This window comes from Cydia fagiglandana, chromosome 11 (genome assembly GCF_963556715.1).
Source record: "Cydia fagiglandana chromosome 11, ilCydFagi1.1, whole genome shotgun sequence".
NCBI lineage: Eukaryota > Metazoa > Arthropoda > Insecta > Lepidoptera > Tortricidae > Cydia > Cydia fagiglandana.
In genome coordinates, this window is record NC_085942.1 from 10,900,487 (window position 1) to 10,915,390 (window position 14,904).

At 36.6% G+C, this 14,904-nt stretch overlaps 1 protein-coding gene and 1 long non-coding RNA gene across 2 annotated transcripts; both read left to right on the plus strand.

The window, feature by feature from the left end:
* The first annotated feature begins 6,654 nt into the window (after positions 1-6,654).
* On the plus strand, positions 6,655-8,517 carry LOC134668541 (uncharacterized). Its single transcript, XR_010098794.1, has 2 exons — positions 6,655-6,951; positions 8,241-8,517. It is a non-coding gene; the product is annotated as an uncharacterized LOC134668541 (long non-coding RNA).
* Positions 8,518-12,175: 3,658 nt separating this feature from the next.
* On the plus strand, positions 12,176-13,439 carry LOC134668542 (uncharacterized). The gene is made up of 2 exons (XM_063525989.1): positions 12,176-12,259; positions 13,151-13,439. The coding sequence occupies exons 1-2, from the start codon at positions 12,245-12,247 to the stop codon at positions 13,364-13,366; spliced, it is 231 nt and encodes a 76-aa protein (XP_063382059.1). The 5' UTR covers positions 12,176-12,244; the 3' UTR covers positions 13,367-13,439.
* The last annotated feature ends 1,465 nt before the right edge of the window (positions 13,440-14,904 follow it).

Sequence of the window (14,904 nt, forward strand, 5' to 3'; positions counted from 1 at the left end):
TTCGTTATATAGGTGGAACGTCATCGACACAGTATTTGACATTTATGTAACCGATCGGGGGAGTGTATTGTAGTACGAGTCGGTCAGGTTTCCGTAACTCCGCGACTTGCATTTATTTCGCGCTTTAGTTACTCGTAATATTAGTATTAAATGCAAGGGATTTCGACGGAGGATTTTGACGATGATTTGCCATTCTATTTCTATGGGATTAAACAAACTGTACACATTATAGAATTAACATATTTCTTCCAGTTTGCTCTCCTCGCCCTCGTGGCAGTGGCCTTCGCCAGCCCCAAGCCTGAGCCCAAGGCTGATCCGCAGTTGGTGGCGTACTCCGCTCCCGCCGTGGTGCCCGCGGTGGGCTACTCCGGCTACTCGGCATACTCCCCGGTCGCCTACTCCGCCCCGCTCGCCGCCGCCCCTGCCTACCCCTACGCCTACTCCGGATACTATGTCCGTTAAAAACAAATTATTACTATGGACTTATGAATATGGACTCCGAACAGCATCACGATTTACAATAAAGTTTATTTCTGCAAATTATGCACGTGTATTCTTCATCATATTAAAAATATTTTTTAGGTTAAGTACTTACCTAGATACCCGTCAAATAGCTAATTAACATCATAAAGAAACATATTTAGAAAAAACTAAAAAAACGGCTGTCCGTGACATCTGGGCGGTATGCGAGTAAAAAAGACGGTAGTGAAACAAGATGGTTCCAAAATTTTATTATTAAATTAAGTAGGTACATTATTGATAATACCTTACAGTTCGTTGTGGTGCCAAAACCTGCCTGCACACACTTACTTGTTTTAGTTGCCATAGTAAAAATTTAAAATAATTTAGGGCCATTTTATTCACTCATAGAGTTAGACCAAGAGAAGTCTGCAGAGATTTTGATAGCCCACGCAGTCCAAGTGTTATTTTAACCGTCAAACTTCTATGAAATTATGACGTATAAATAACACCTACACTGCGTGGGCAATTAAATTGGCTTTTTTTGTTCTAACTCTATTCGTATGTAACGATCGCAGCCTGCGATGTCGTCGTCAATTTCCTTGATAGTTTCTGTAACGGATTAAACGTTCTAATCGTGACAACAATGCAGCAACGACATTTATGCAATTTACCAAGAAAGTTGCCAGGGACAACGCCCATTTTCCTGCTGCTGCAACGGTGCACCAGCAATCCTGCAGAAGTAATGCTGCTTCAGTCGTACCTAATTCGAATAACATACGAAGGTCTATTCTTACTTTTTCAAATCATTTATTTTTTATATCTAGTCCTCGGGAATGCGGATTTGGAAAATAAAATCTAAGAAATAAAATAAAATAAAATAAAATGAGTAAAACGAACGACGACACCTTCTAGGCTGAGCCTCTAGACGGATTTTATAATGGTAATCATTTTCGAAATCAACTTCCCCGTGAACTACATTTCAGGATGACTTTTACTAAATACTTTAACAAATAATTTTTCGGATGTTTTAACAGCTATTTTCCTAATTGAGGCAGAGAATAAGCCCAAAACCATTAAGATCGGCCCAGCTTTTCTCGAGTCATAAATGTTGTAACTTTCTACATTCAATTGTATTACAAGCTTTTAAAGCCTTTCATGAAATGAGACACAGGTCACGAAACACGGAGTCCCGTTTGAAATTGGTTTTGCACACAGGTAGGAGTAGACCAAGAAAATCTGCAGCGATTTTGATAGCCCACGCAGTGCAAGTGTTATTTATTATACGTCATAATTTTTATTTATTTATTTATTAAAGTACATCCACATCATACATATTATAACTTACGCTAAAACATTTTACATGGTAATAAATACTGATACATATGACAATCACGGAGTACATAACATTGATAAATTATTACAGTGAGATCAAACTTAACCTAAAACTATACAATTAAATCTAAGAATTATACTAATTAATTAACTATAACTATAAAACTACAAACAACACGGATCCCTTTTTTTTTATAATGAGAGAACGAGCAACTAAATAATTATAAAATTATTCACTTATTTTTTTTTTATTTTTTTTTCCCAATATTTTGTTTTTGAACGCGGGTAAACGGTCATGAAAAATGTCGATGTCATCCCTTTCTTTTATAAAGGCATTGTAAGCAGCGCAAATTCGTACCATAGGAGACTGCAGTCCGAGGTTGGTCCTAGTTACTGGCACCGAGAAAGGTTTCGTTATGGGACGCCGAGGATAATTATGAGGTGCAGTTATACAGATTCTCTCAAGTAGATTGCTGCATTTGATTTGTCCATTTACGACCTTGTGCAGAAATCATAATGACTTAGCAGCAGACTTTTGACATAGCTGCAGACTTTTTTTGGTCTAACTTTACCTACTTTTGGATACAAATCAAAAGTGAATTCGATTGCGGCACATTGAGCAAGAAAATAAGGAAATTATATTTAAACGTAAAATAATAGACGGTTGTCATAGAGTGCAACAATTGGTTGATCCTAGTGGGCGGTGGACATAACACACACCCTATTGTTCGATTTGTCTCTATGAGGCAGCTGTAACAATTCTATGCTTATGATTATGCATTATGCTAGCAATATCCGTCTCTTTACAGCACGTAATGTTGTTTTATATGGCCCAAAATATGCCATTTCAACATATTTTTATGACAGGTAGATAGGTACCTACGTGACACCAGCTGATAAACTTCCCTATTGTTTACAAAAGTTATTATAAAAAAAATACGTCAAGTCGAAAAGTGCACATACTTGTATGTAAGTCTGGGACCGTAAGACTTGTAAAACTATTGGGTCTAAAAACTTTTAAATACACAAAATAGTTGTGTACCTATATATAATATCACTTACAGTCTGCAGACAAGCGTGAATCAGACTTAGGAAAAAACGTTCATTTTTTAAATTGTGTGAACTACGGAACCCTTGGGCGCGAGTTGGACATGCATTTGGCCACTTTTTTTCATCAGGTCGAATGGATTTACCCGAGTTTAAAGTTAAGCGACACATACCTATATGTATAGCAGTGGCGGCGTGTCCATAAAAGCCGATTCTCACCGGCTTGCCTGTTCTTGGACGTTTGAGCAGAGTTGTAAAGGAAATATGTAAGCCAAATTAGCCCCGGCTTGCCTATGGATATGTTTGACGTGCCGCCACTGATGTATAGTTGTAACATTGTACCAGGATGTATTTTTTTATACTCAGGTGCGTATGATGACAATTATGGTTTCATGGATGTCGATGTAACAAAAAAGATTAATCGCATTGTTAGGCTTATTAATAACTCTAACAGTATCTGTGAATCGATTGTTTACATTTAGAGATGCTTTAGCTTCAGATAGAATCGATATATGGGTGATTCTTAAATTGTGTCCAAAAAAATTTTTTTTTCATAAAGCTTTTTATTTTTCACATTTTGGAATTCACGGGCCTACAAATCCCGGTCTTTTGATAGGCTTGCGTGGGGATATAGATCCAACACGTAGAGGCCCCTTGGAGAGCTTTAATGTCATGTAGAACGCCTGCTGGAACCCGTTCACAGGCGCAACAATAAACACCCATGAACCGGTCGCAGCAGGCATTGGGACTATTGCAGAAAAAGTGAATAGTATACCGGTCTATGGATTGATGTTTGGATTGACAATGAGACTGGGCTATTGTAGAGAAGTCCGGACACCTGCCATAACAATGCTAAAACACGTTATCGAGGCAGGTGGTGACTTGCCGCTGACTAGATGGGCCCCTGAAACTGCCGTCGCGAAGACGACCAGGAGCAACATCGGTGTGAGCGGCTCAGGGGTGTCGAGAGGTGTACTGTATACTGTACTCGTATTTTTCACATATTATTACATATATCAAAAGTACAAACAAAAAGCAATTTTTTGATTCATATGGTCAAGCTTAATACTCTCAGGAAAGGTAAATAAAATGAGTACATAAACAACGGTTGTGACGAAGTGTCCCTCAGTCGTGACATTTCGGCATTTTGGTGGCTGACTCGGCTATTTTGATTTATATAGTTATTTTAACATAGCCTTAGTCACTCCTATGACTACGACAAACCTAATGACAGTTGAAATCCGTCAAACTATAAAGGCTGTAGAGCTTGACAAAGAATTTGATACACATCATACATACATACCAGCGAAAAACTTTATTGTTTTCTTTGGCAGTCGAGCAATAATAGCAAATGATCTGTAGCTAATAAAAATGCATTTCTGAAAAGTGCATGTGCTTCTAAATTAATCAAACGAATTAAGAATGACACGACCACGTGTCTATATGTCACGAAAGTGGACTCAAAAGTCCGTGGTGGACTGGTGGTGACAGATTTTTGAGTACCGCATGTTTATATTACCACGCGCGGTGGTGACGCGAAAACTAATCACAAAATGTATGTTGTTTAAAATTATATAAAATCGTTATAAATCCATACAATTTTTAAACAGTGTTGTAGAACAAGGATTTGTGTTTTATATTTGATATAAATTATTTCTAAATCACTTTATATTTAAAAAAAAATCAAATATTACAAAATCTGGGGAAGTCACACTACACGGTCCGTGACATTTCGCACTTGTAATTATTTTTTTATATGTTTTTAATACTCTTAGGACAATATATTTAGGTTAACATAAAACTAGAGGTAAATCGCTAAAGCATATTGAAATAGAGTTTACCTATTTTCACAAAAATACATGCTATTCTTACGTGTTACTCGTACACAAAAAATGCATAAGAATAAGAATTACCCATATGTAATAAATAGTGGCTCCGGGAGCTATAGTAGATCTTGCAATTATGTAAAAAAATATTAATTTTCTTCATTGCGTCAATGACCCAACGGACGTACAATGGTATTAAACGCTACATACGTTAATAGCGCTTAAGTCTGTTGTGCCAACTATTTGAAGATTTTCAAAAAACCGAACGACATATAAAATCTATGTAACTGTCAAACCTGCTCACAAAATTTCACGAGTTTTGGTTGAGAAATGCGACGTACAGGAGAACATCTGGACATACCACAAATCACTATCTCTCCCCCACGCCAATGACCTTCGATCTGAATCCCTTAGTTTTCTAATGTTTTTTGTAGCTTATCATATTAATTCATTATAGTTCATTGTCTTCGAGATATTTGGCATCAAAGTTGAACAATTTTAAAGTGACATTCCATTTCCAACTGCAGCTGCAATACTGTTCATTTTACTATGGAAACGCGTCGCTGTCATTGTCAATTTCTATAGTAAAATGAACAGTATTGCAGCTGCAGTTGGAAATGGAATGTTACTCTTAGGCTAAAAAACTGGTTTTCCGGCAATAACTTTTGTGTCAATTAGTTTAAAATTAAAATTTAACTTCAATTAAACACGATTTTCGAGACTTCAAAGGCGAACCCAAATATGTAGATTTCGTACATGTAAGATCCTTCACTGCAAACTAGATACGAAAAAAGTGTTTTTTTAGACAATGTTTAAAAAATTCATAAAAAAATAAGTATGAATTTTTTTCAAAATCCGGTGGACAAAACCGGAGATAAAAGATTGAAGAACCGATAACCGTTTGTCTTATAATTCTATCTGCAGTTCAAAAAAAGAAGATACGGTTCAAAACTTGTCTAAAATCGATGAAAACCTCGGGTAGCCCCTTATTTTATAAAATAAAATATTATAGATATAAAACCATTCCTATAAAATATAATATTTTATGGTTAAGCTCTTTTAAATAAGATTATGTCTCAATGTATAACACCAATGGTACTAAGTGCCCAGTCTTTTTAAGAACTTAAAAATAACAAGCTTTAATAATTGACTTAGCGACTATTTTAGCAAAGTGATCAGCTGTTGCTAGAGGATTAATAGGCTGATAATAAATCGATTACTTGTGAGTAGGCAAGTTTTTGTCAGTTAATTGGTAATATTAGAACAGATATAAAAAGTCCCAAGGCGAGCTATAATAGCGACAATTATTTGAATAGATAAGACATTATAAGACAGTGCCTTAGAATTAACTTGTTTTGATTTTAATTTGGAATTTGATAATGAAAATTTATCCAAGCGGAAAATTATATCCCATAATGGACTTGTCTTATTGTAGAAGTCCATCAAAATAGGTATATTATTTTGTTCGCCGAATCTTGTACTTACTATTTACTTATCTACTTACACTACATAAATGGGTGAGAATGCGACGCACCTAATATGAATATCTATTAAATTGAAATATTTATATTTAATTAATATTATCGACTTCATTTTATATTATTTTAAAATTATGTATAGGTACTTTTTGTAATGTGCTACTTGTACGTACTTTGAAATTGATTAAGAGTCTCGAAGTTAAAGTAGTATGCTAGTCAAAATTACACACACATGGGTACCCACGTAACTTTTGTTACACGGCGCTTTAGGGTTTCTTTTGCTTATTTATGTAATTTTAGCTTACTATAAATCGATTGGTTAATTTTTGTTTCTCAATCATCTCCTAAGTAAAATGTTCATAAGATTTATGGCAAATTTGATCTAAACCAGCAAAATGCATATGAACCATGAATCAGGACGGAACTCTATAATTACATGCAGATTCATTACAATAACGCTCAATAATAAAAGTATTAATACATTTAATAACAGGCAAAAAATTTTTTATCTTAGTATATACAAACCACAAACTGCTAACCATTATAATTTTAGACAATTAATCACTAAAAAAATGCAGGAGTGATCTAAAGGATGAATCATGGATATTGATTGTCCGGCCTGATAGGTAAGTTTGTCCACCGAATATTCGATCAGTTTGAAGATCAAGGGCACTTTTTATCAAAAGACAAAGTACTTGCGAGAGTCGGGCGTGGTTGTTCTAGTGGTATATAAACTGGTGTTGGTGTTAGGACCATTATCACTTGTTACTAGTACAAGTTCCAATCACATCATGTTCTCCAGAATCGTGAGTATTGACTTGATTTTTTAATAATTTAATTATCAAAGAAATCCCAAATTTTATTAATATTTAGTTGATCCTTCAAACGTGGTCCAGTCCAAACGAAATACAAATAAATCATTTTATTAAATTACGGTCTAACTAAAACGATTTTTAAGGACCCATAGCACCTATTGATTTTCTTGCGTGTGTGTGTTTGTTTTTATCCCAACATAACCTATTTTTACTTCACTTTGTATAATGTACAGGCGTGTACATGTTTTAAAAATATGATTTCATGTTAATTTTGATTTCCTTAAGCGTATTGGTGCCAGCTAAATAGATCCATTGAGACATTGATTTGATAAAAATCAAATCAATGTAATTCAACGTCGTGTCAATTACAATTTGAATATGCATAATAGGATCTTATTCCCGACGTAACCGCTTCGGCCAAATCTGTAAGCAATATTAATTATAGCATAGGCTTTAGAGCATTAGCAAACCATTGGCAACAATGGCAGGGATAATCCACTTGTAGCGCGCTTATTATAGGACTTCATTTAATTTACGTAACAATTCTGGTTATCTGCTGATAAAATCAACTTCCAGTGAATAGTGAGCTTCTAGGGCAGAGATACGTGCAGCTTTGACATACAGATCCTATTCTAATAGGCAAATTAGCAATAAGTATGTCTACATTATAAACATATTTGTAAATTGGTTTTCGTATATGACTCTACTTAATTATTTCCATGAATCTTTTGCAAATAAAGTAAATCTAGAATTTTCACATAAAAAATAGTTTTCCCTTTATGTCATAAAGAAATTTAGTAGAAATAGAATTTGTATATGTGAATAGTTACATTGAGATTACCTCGGTTAAAAAATATTTAAAAAAAGTGTATTCTGTAACCGTATATATTATTTTTGTTTCTCGTATAAACAAACATACTTAATTAGAATCAGAAAAAAAGCTGCATGCACAATACGAGTATAGTCGTTTTTACTTGTACGAGTATTTATGCCACTGCTCGTGCCGTTTAAAAAGTTAAGAATTAATACCTTGGTAATTAAATATCCATACGATTACATTTGTATTTTGCGCCTTTTTCTACTGACAAGGTTGTTTGGCAGACTATAGTAATTTAACAGCAATGCATTTTGGTTTATTTATTCAAGTCCTTGATTGATGTATACAGCCGATTTAGGAGTTTCTGTGAAAGGTATTGACACAATGTTCATTTTGATGAAACGCTGTTTTACTTCCATAGGATTGAAAGAGTTGTATTATAACATAAGCATATTTATTCCAGTTTGCCTTCCTCGCCCTCGTGGCCGTGGCCTTCGCCAGCCCTAAGCCCGACCCGCAGCTTTTGGCGTACTCCTCTCCCGCCGTAGTGCCCGCGGTGGGCTACTCCGGCTACTCGGCGTACTCCGCCCCGGTCGCCTACTCCGCCCCGCTGGCCGCCGCCCCTGCCTACCCCTACGCCTACTCCGCCGGATACTATGTCCGTTAAGATAAAAATTACGACTATGGACTTATGAACATGGACTCTGAACTGCATCACGATTTTCAATAAAGTTTTTTTTTTGCAAATTATACACGTGTATTCTTTATCGTTACTACAAAACCCTCTGATAGCTTCTGAACATCAAAAAGAATAAAGTATAGAATAAAGATATACGGCGCGATTCAGCGCGAAATAGTAAAGATATGTGACATTCCACGGCAAAAAGTACCTTATGGCAGTTGGCGCTGACGCTATTATTAACACCGCTCCAATATTATTGCAGCTATAAGGTACCTTTTGCCGTGGAACATCACATATCTTTACTATTTCATATCTGATGAATCTCTAATTCATTTCCCGAATCGCGCCGATACTCGTAATGATGATGAGAATATTGTTACCCACTATAGTTCGTTTTTTTTAGCATTAGAAAGAACTCCACAGAAGCAAGCGTGCAGTTTTTATCAGGCTCGTTATTTGTTAATAATTATTGAATTATCTAATGTAGCATGGTCAATACATTTAATTCACTTCAAATTATTACCGCTAAAAGTGCCGGATTTGGAACCACAAGCTTACTTCTGCGAAGTTCTTTCTAGTTAATGCTAAAAAAAACGGACTATAGAAAATTTATATACTATTATTATCAAGCAAATAATTTAAAAAAAGTTATGAATGGTGAATTCTAATGTGTAATGTATTTAGCTTTTATTTAGAAACAAGATATTATACAGTGGTATTACTAAAAAAAATTAATGACTAGCTTAAATCTAAATATAGTAGGTCCTTGAGCATTGTACCATTAGCTTTTCAATATGTATAAATTCAAAAAAAAGCTGTTATGTACATAATTACGTTTTTTTTCGTAATGAACCCCCATAATTTCTGCACAACACTTTTGTCGACATTTTGGCCTGTTGATTCCATGTATATCGCAACGAATTGATATCCGATAATTTGACTATTCTTGTTTTTTTTTTTCATGATTGCCCAGTAGTTTTCGACAGATCGCACTCGAAATTGGGGACGATTCGGAGGATTAATCTCGCGGGGTAAAATTTATCAACTTGATTATTAGCATACCATGCCAAAACTTTTTTGAGTAGTGGCAGCTGGCCCCTATTTCAACATGGTGACAGGTGTGACAATTCGACAAATCTCACTGTTGCTGACGTCACAGGCATCCATGGGCCACGGTTACTGCTTACCATCGGGCGAGCGGTATTCCTTTTTGTCACCATCATTGTATTATTTAAAAAAAACTTTATTAATCGGCAAAAAACAGGTATTTCTCTTGCGATGTTTATGATGATAATGATGACAAATTTTCACAAGATTTAAAAGAACTTTCGGTAATTCTTGACAGCAAATGAGTTCTGTGTCGGAATTTCGTGACATTCGTCGTGTTTCTTGTGGCAATTGTCATTAGCTTCGTAGTAGCGTCATAGGGGCCTGGGCTACAGTTTCACGAGACCCTTATGGGATTCCAATAAATGGCAAAACTCATTTCTCTAAGCACTCTTTAATACAAAAGTCTGACTTCATCGTTGACGACGTAATAAGTAACACTTTTCGTCTTCAGGCCGGCACTACAAATTCCTTGCCATATCTTATGTTTTTTTTGCGAGCATGTCAAGTTTCACAAACTTATATTTTTCGGGTACATTTTCTCTACTATCGGCCGTATAAAACTTCGAACCGAGTAGTTGAGTAAAATCGAGTTTTCCATACGTCTCGTTGTCCAATAACAAGCAACCTTCGTATTTTGTCAGAACTCCGTGGTACAATAGTCGAACTCCTACCCTTCACATATTTGTGAACTACAAGATATAGGAAAACTCTAACCACTATTAAAATCCGTATAATATGAGATGGCAACATTGTTCTTTTCTTTAAATATTTTGAGCGGTTTGAGTGTGAAGAGGTAATAGACAGACAGAGTACTATTTACCCAGGTACCTATTGGTTGTTGTAATTTCATTCCCCTCTTTGCTGTTATGCAGGCTGACAGACAGAACCAACAGCATCCTAGAGCCATGTTTGCAGGCAGGTTAATTGGGGTCTACCTGAACCACTTACGTAGTTCGTTTCACATGCGCCCAAAAATGTACTGAGTAAAGTAAGTTAGTTTACACGTGTAAGTAAACAGTCAGTGTTCATCTACATAAAAGGGCCCATAAAGCCTACTCATAGAAGAAAATTGTTTCCGTTTGAACACATTACTATCATAATCTATGCGATTTTGCATCAACTGGACAGAACCTTCCGCAGCGTCATGCAAAAACACTCCTATTTGGGCGTTTTCGTAGTCGGCTAACGTGAAATGGAAGTGAAAACGCATAAGATTGAGGCACAATTATCGAAACACATGTATTTGCGAAAAAAAACTTTATTGAAAATCTCGAGGCAGTTCAAAGTCAAGTACAAATTCAGCAATGTTCATCATCAACCCTCGGCCTCGTCATTATATTTCTCAACGGCGAAGGTAGTATCCAGAGTAATCATAGGGGTAGGCAGGGGCGGCGGCGAGCGGGGCAGAGTATACGTAAGGGGAGTACGCCGAGTAGCCGGAGTAGCCTGCTGCGGGCACCACGTCTGGAGTGGAGTAGACCAGCTGGGGCGCCGGTTTGGGACTGGCGAAGGCCGCGGCCACGAGGGCGAAGAAAACAATCTGCAAAAAAACATGAAAAAAAAAGTTAGTTTTGATATGGTTATAGGCGGGTATTTTCAGTAAAAACTGTATCAATTCCTTTTTTTCGAAAAGCCAATAACTTTAGGGCTATTTTCGCAAAAACACGAGACCTATAGATTTAAAAAGAAAAATAAGTGTCCGAAAAAAATTGTATAGCGTTTTGGTCAAAAATAAATGTAGTTGTACTCACGATTTTTGAGAACATGTTAGGTGCTTGTACTGGTAACAAGTGATGATATCTCTAACACCAACGCCAGCTTATATACCACTAGACTTGGTACTTTTCGACATCTGCAGTAGCAGTTTTTCAGTTCCAGATAAAAAATATCCTTGATCTTCAAACTAATTAGTTAGTTAAATATTTGTTGGGCACACTGATATATCAGGCCGAAGCTCGAAGGATCAGTATCCATTATAATTTTTAAGATGTTATCAGGAAGTTTTTACTGCTGTACCTTTGTGATTGAGTTTTGGGGTGAGAAATTGTTTGTTTTAGTTTTTGTGGATGTTGAAACGGATTGAGTGGTTGAGATACAGTTAGGTGTCAGTGAAATATTTATGATTAAAGGATGACTAACGCTAGACCGGGCCGTGCCCGGGCCGCGGCGTCCGACATGTCATTTTCTATGATGGCTAATCGGTGATCATGTGGTGTTTTCCGTAGAAAACTCCGGCCTGGCCACGGCCCGGTCTTACGTGAGTCATCCTTAAACTGCCCGAAAACATAGTTTAATGTACAAAACAAAAAATGCATTAATTGATACTACGAGTATATACTACCTGAATTTTTCAAGCATGTAATTATGTACGACAAATTCTTTTGGGTATAAAAAGTACACACAACATAACCCTTATTATCCAATTCACCCCAATCTCTCGTAGCTACAACATTACCCTCCTTCTGACGCAGTCGGGCAAAAAAAGGTGTGATTTCAAAGAATGAATCACGCATAACAATCGCTCGGAAGTCTGTCCTAAGAACACCTGATAGTACCTATGAAGATCAAGGACATTTTTTTTATCTAGATGTGACGTATACTTGCCAGTGGTATATAAGGTGGCGTTGGTGGTGAGACCATTATCACTTGTTACCAGTACAAGCTCGACAGCAACCATGTTCTTCAAAGTTGTGAGTACAATTTAGATTTTTGTAATATTTGTATCACTATCAGTACCTATTGAATTATAACCACTTGCTGGGGCCAAATTCGACATGTGCAACTGTCAGATTTCGCATCCACGTCAAATCAACAGTTGATTTTATTGCATACTGAGTGTTGATTCCATCAACGGTGGATAATATCTTTTGGTACAACCAAAACTCAACTAACTAAGGGTGGTTCGGTTTGGTTTGCTTGTCACCCTAACTGTGGATTGTTAATGTCAAATTTTGACATTGTACGTATTCGAGAACTTATGATTTTTCCCACATCAACGGGAGATCAACACGATACGTCAAACGTCGCTTGTCGAATAGGGGTCCTTGTCTTTAGTGTGAACCCAGCACGATGGCTAAATTATTTAAATTTAAAGTTATATAATCCTTACTGACATTATAAATGCGAAAGTAACTCTATCTGTCTGTTTGCTCTTCATGCTTTAACTACTGAACATATTCAGGTGAAATTTGGTACGGAGTCCCGGAGAAGGGCAAAGGATAGATTTTATCTCGGTACTTATTCATTCCTTAAGGGGGTGAAAAGAGTGGTGTAATTTACTATGAAAGTGGTTAGTTATGGAAATTTTATTCAACGCAGACGAAGACGCGGGCAGGTAAATTCGAAAGTAACTCTGTTTGTTCTCTTAGATATAATTTGGTGTGGAGATAGTTTGAGGCCCGAGGAAGGATATTAGATACATAGTTTTTATCCACGCATCATCATTTTTCTGCTGCCCAAAATATATTTTGTTGGCATTTAATTATTTCCCAACTTTAAATACCTAGTTAAACAGGCACTCAGGTATCTACACGTCTCTAACAAAAGTCTCTAAATATAAATAATTATGCATTTTTTTTCAGTTTACCTTCCTCGCCCTCGTGGCTGTGGCCCTCGCCAAGCCCGAGCCCAAGCCCGAACCCAAGCCTGAGCCGCAGTTGGTGGCGTACTCCGCTCCCGCCGTGGTACCCGCGGTGGGCTACTCCGGATACTCGGCGTACTCCCCGTACGCTTATTCTGCTCCGGTCGCCGCGGCCTCTGCCTACCCCTACGCCTACTCAGGATACTACCTTCGTTAAAAACTGTTAATACGACCGCTGGACATAGCCTCTGAAATACTTAACGATTATTAAATGAACTTTTTAAGCAAAATATTCGGTGTTGTTCTTCATAAGATTTAGATACAAACATACGAACAGGAGGATTGAATTCAGAACCGGACAGCGGAAAATGGTCGAAGCAACGAACAAATAACAAATTTATAACAAACGTTAGTTTTATTGACACTTGTTCAAACATTTTAAATTATATATGAATTAACTAGCGACCCGCCCCGGCTTCGCACGGGTTACACAAAACCTTAACAAACTAAGAATCACTCTACTGATATGCGTAAACCGCATGAAAATCTATGAACTAGTTTTAACGCAATAAGCTCAAAAACTACTGAACTAGTTTTTGAGTTTATCGCAAACATACTCACAGACAAACAGACGCGGCGGGGCGTCGGAAAACGTGCGAATTTATTAATTAGAAATCAATTATGTCTAGTCTCTCGTAATTAATGAAACTTTCACCGTCGAGTCATTTGCGTGTCATAGGTATTATATTTTTCCTTTTCTCACATGTTTACGTACTTGACGTACCTACCTAGGTGGTTCGCTTTTCATACCAAATTCAATCAAAGCTCATTAAGTAACTACACACTATTAGTACACAAATATTTACGCATTTATCTTCTTTCGAATATTCGTTTGCGCGAAATTAACAGGAAAACAATGTTTCATACAGAAATCATGCAAAAATCACAGTTAACTTTTCATCAATTTTACGTATGTGTGTGTCACAAATGTCGTGTACAGTAGCTCTACTATGAGTTCCGTGAATGACAGTCGATAGTGAGAAAGTTAAGGAAAATGTATGGAGTAATTGTACAGAGCCTCTACCGGTCACCTAAAGAACTAAAAATTTCAATTGGTACCATGAGTTATAGACGTTTTTACGCGAGTTTTCCATACTTGCCTAACTTCACACCTAAAACGCTCTCTTTCTAATTATATAATGAAAACTGAGCCAGAATTATTCTGCGTAAATACTTTACGCGAGTAAACGTGACAGATGTTATCGAAAAATACGTGCGTTTCCAACGTGACATTTCTGTCAACTTGTAAACACAACATATACGCAGATTTTTCACGAGTATTAATGCAATATTTATAAATTTATAACAGTACGTGAACTTCAAGCAAAACTTTAAGGGGTAAATCAATTAATAGCTCGATAAAAGGCTGATTTAGTACAAAGGTAATGAGTTATAGTTGACATCATATTTTCCTGTTTCTACTGCTACATTTGCGAAGATCACATTGCTTACGAGCAGTTTTTGGTTTTAGGCTAGAACCAACATTTCCATGAAAATCCGGATGGCATCATGTATGCATGCGTATGCATGTATGCAATAAGAATTAAGGCTCATTACAAGGAGCGGTACGATATGTTGCTGCTTTTGTTGCTGGGTGCACACTGCACATAACACATAGTAAGAATACCGCAAGACCTATTATAATATGTACGCAAGAATTCCTACGTATTTTATTAAGTATTATCATCTTACATA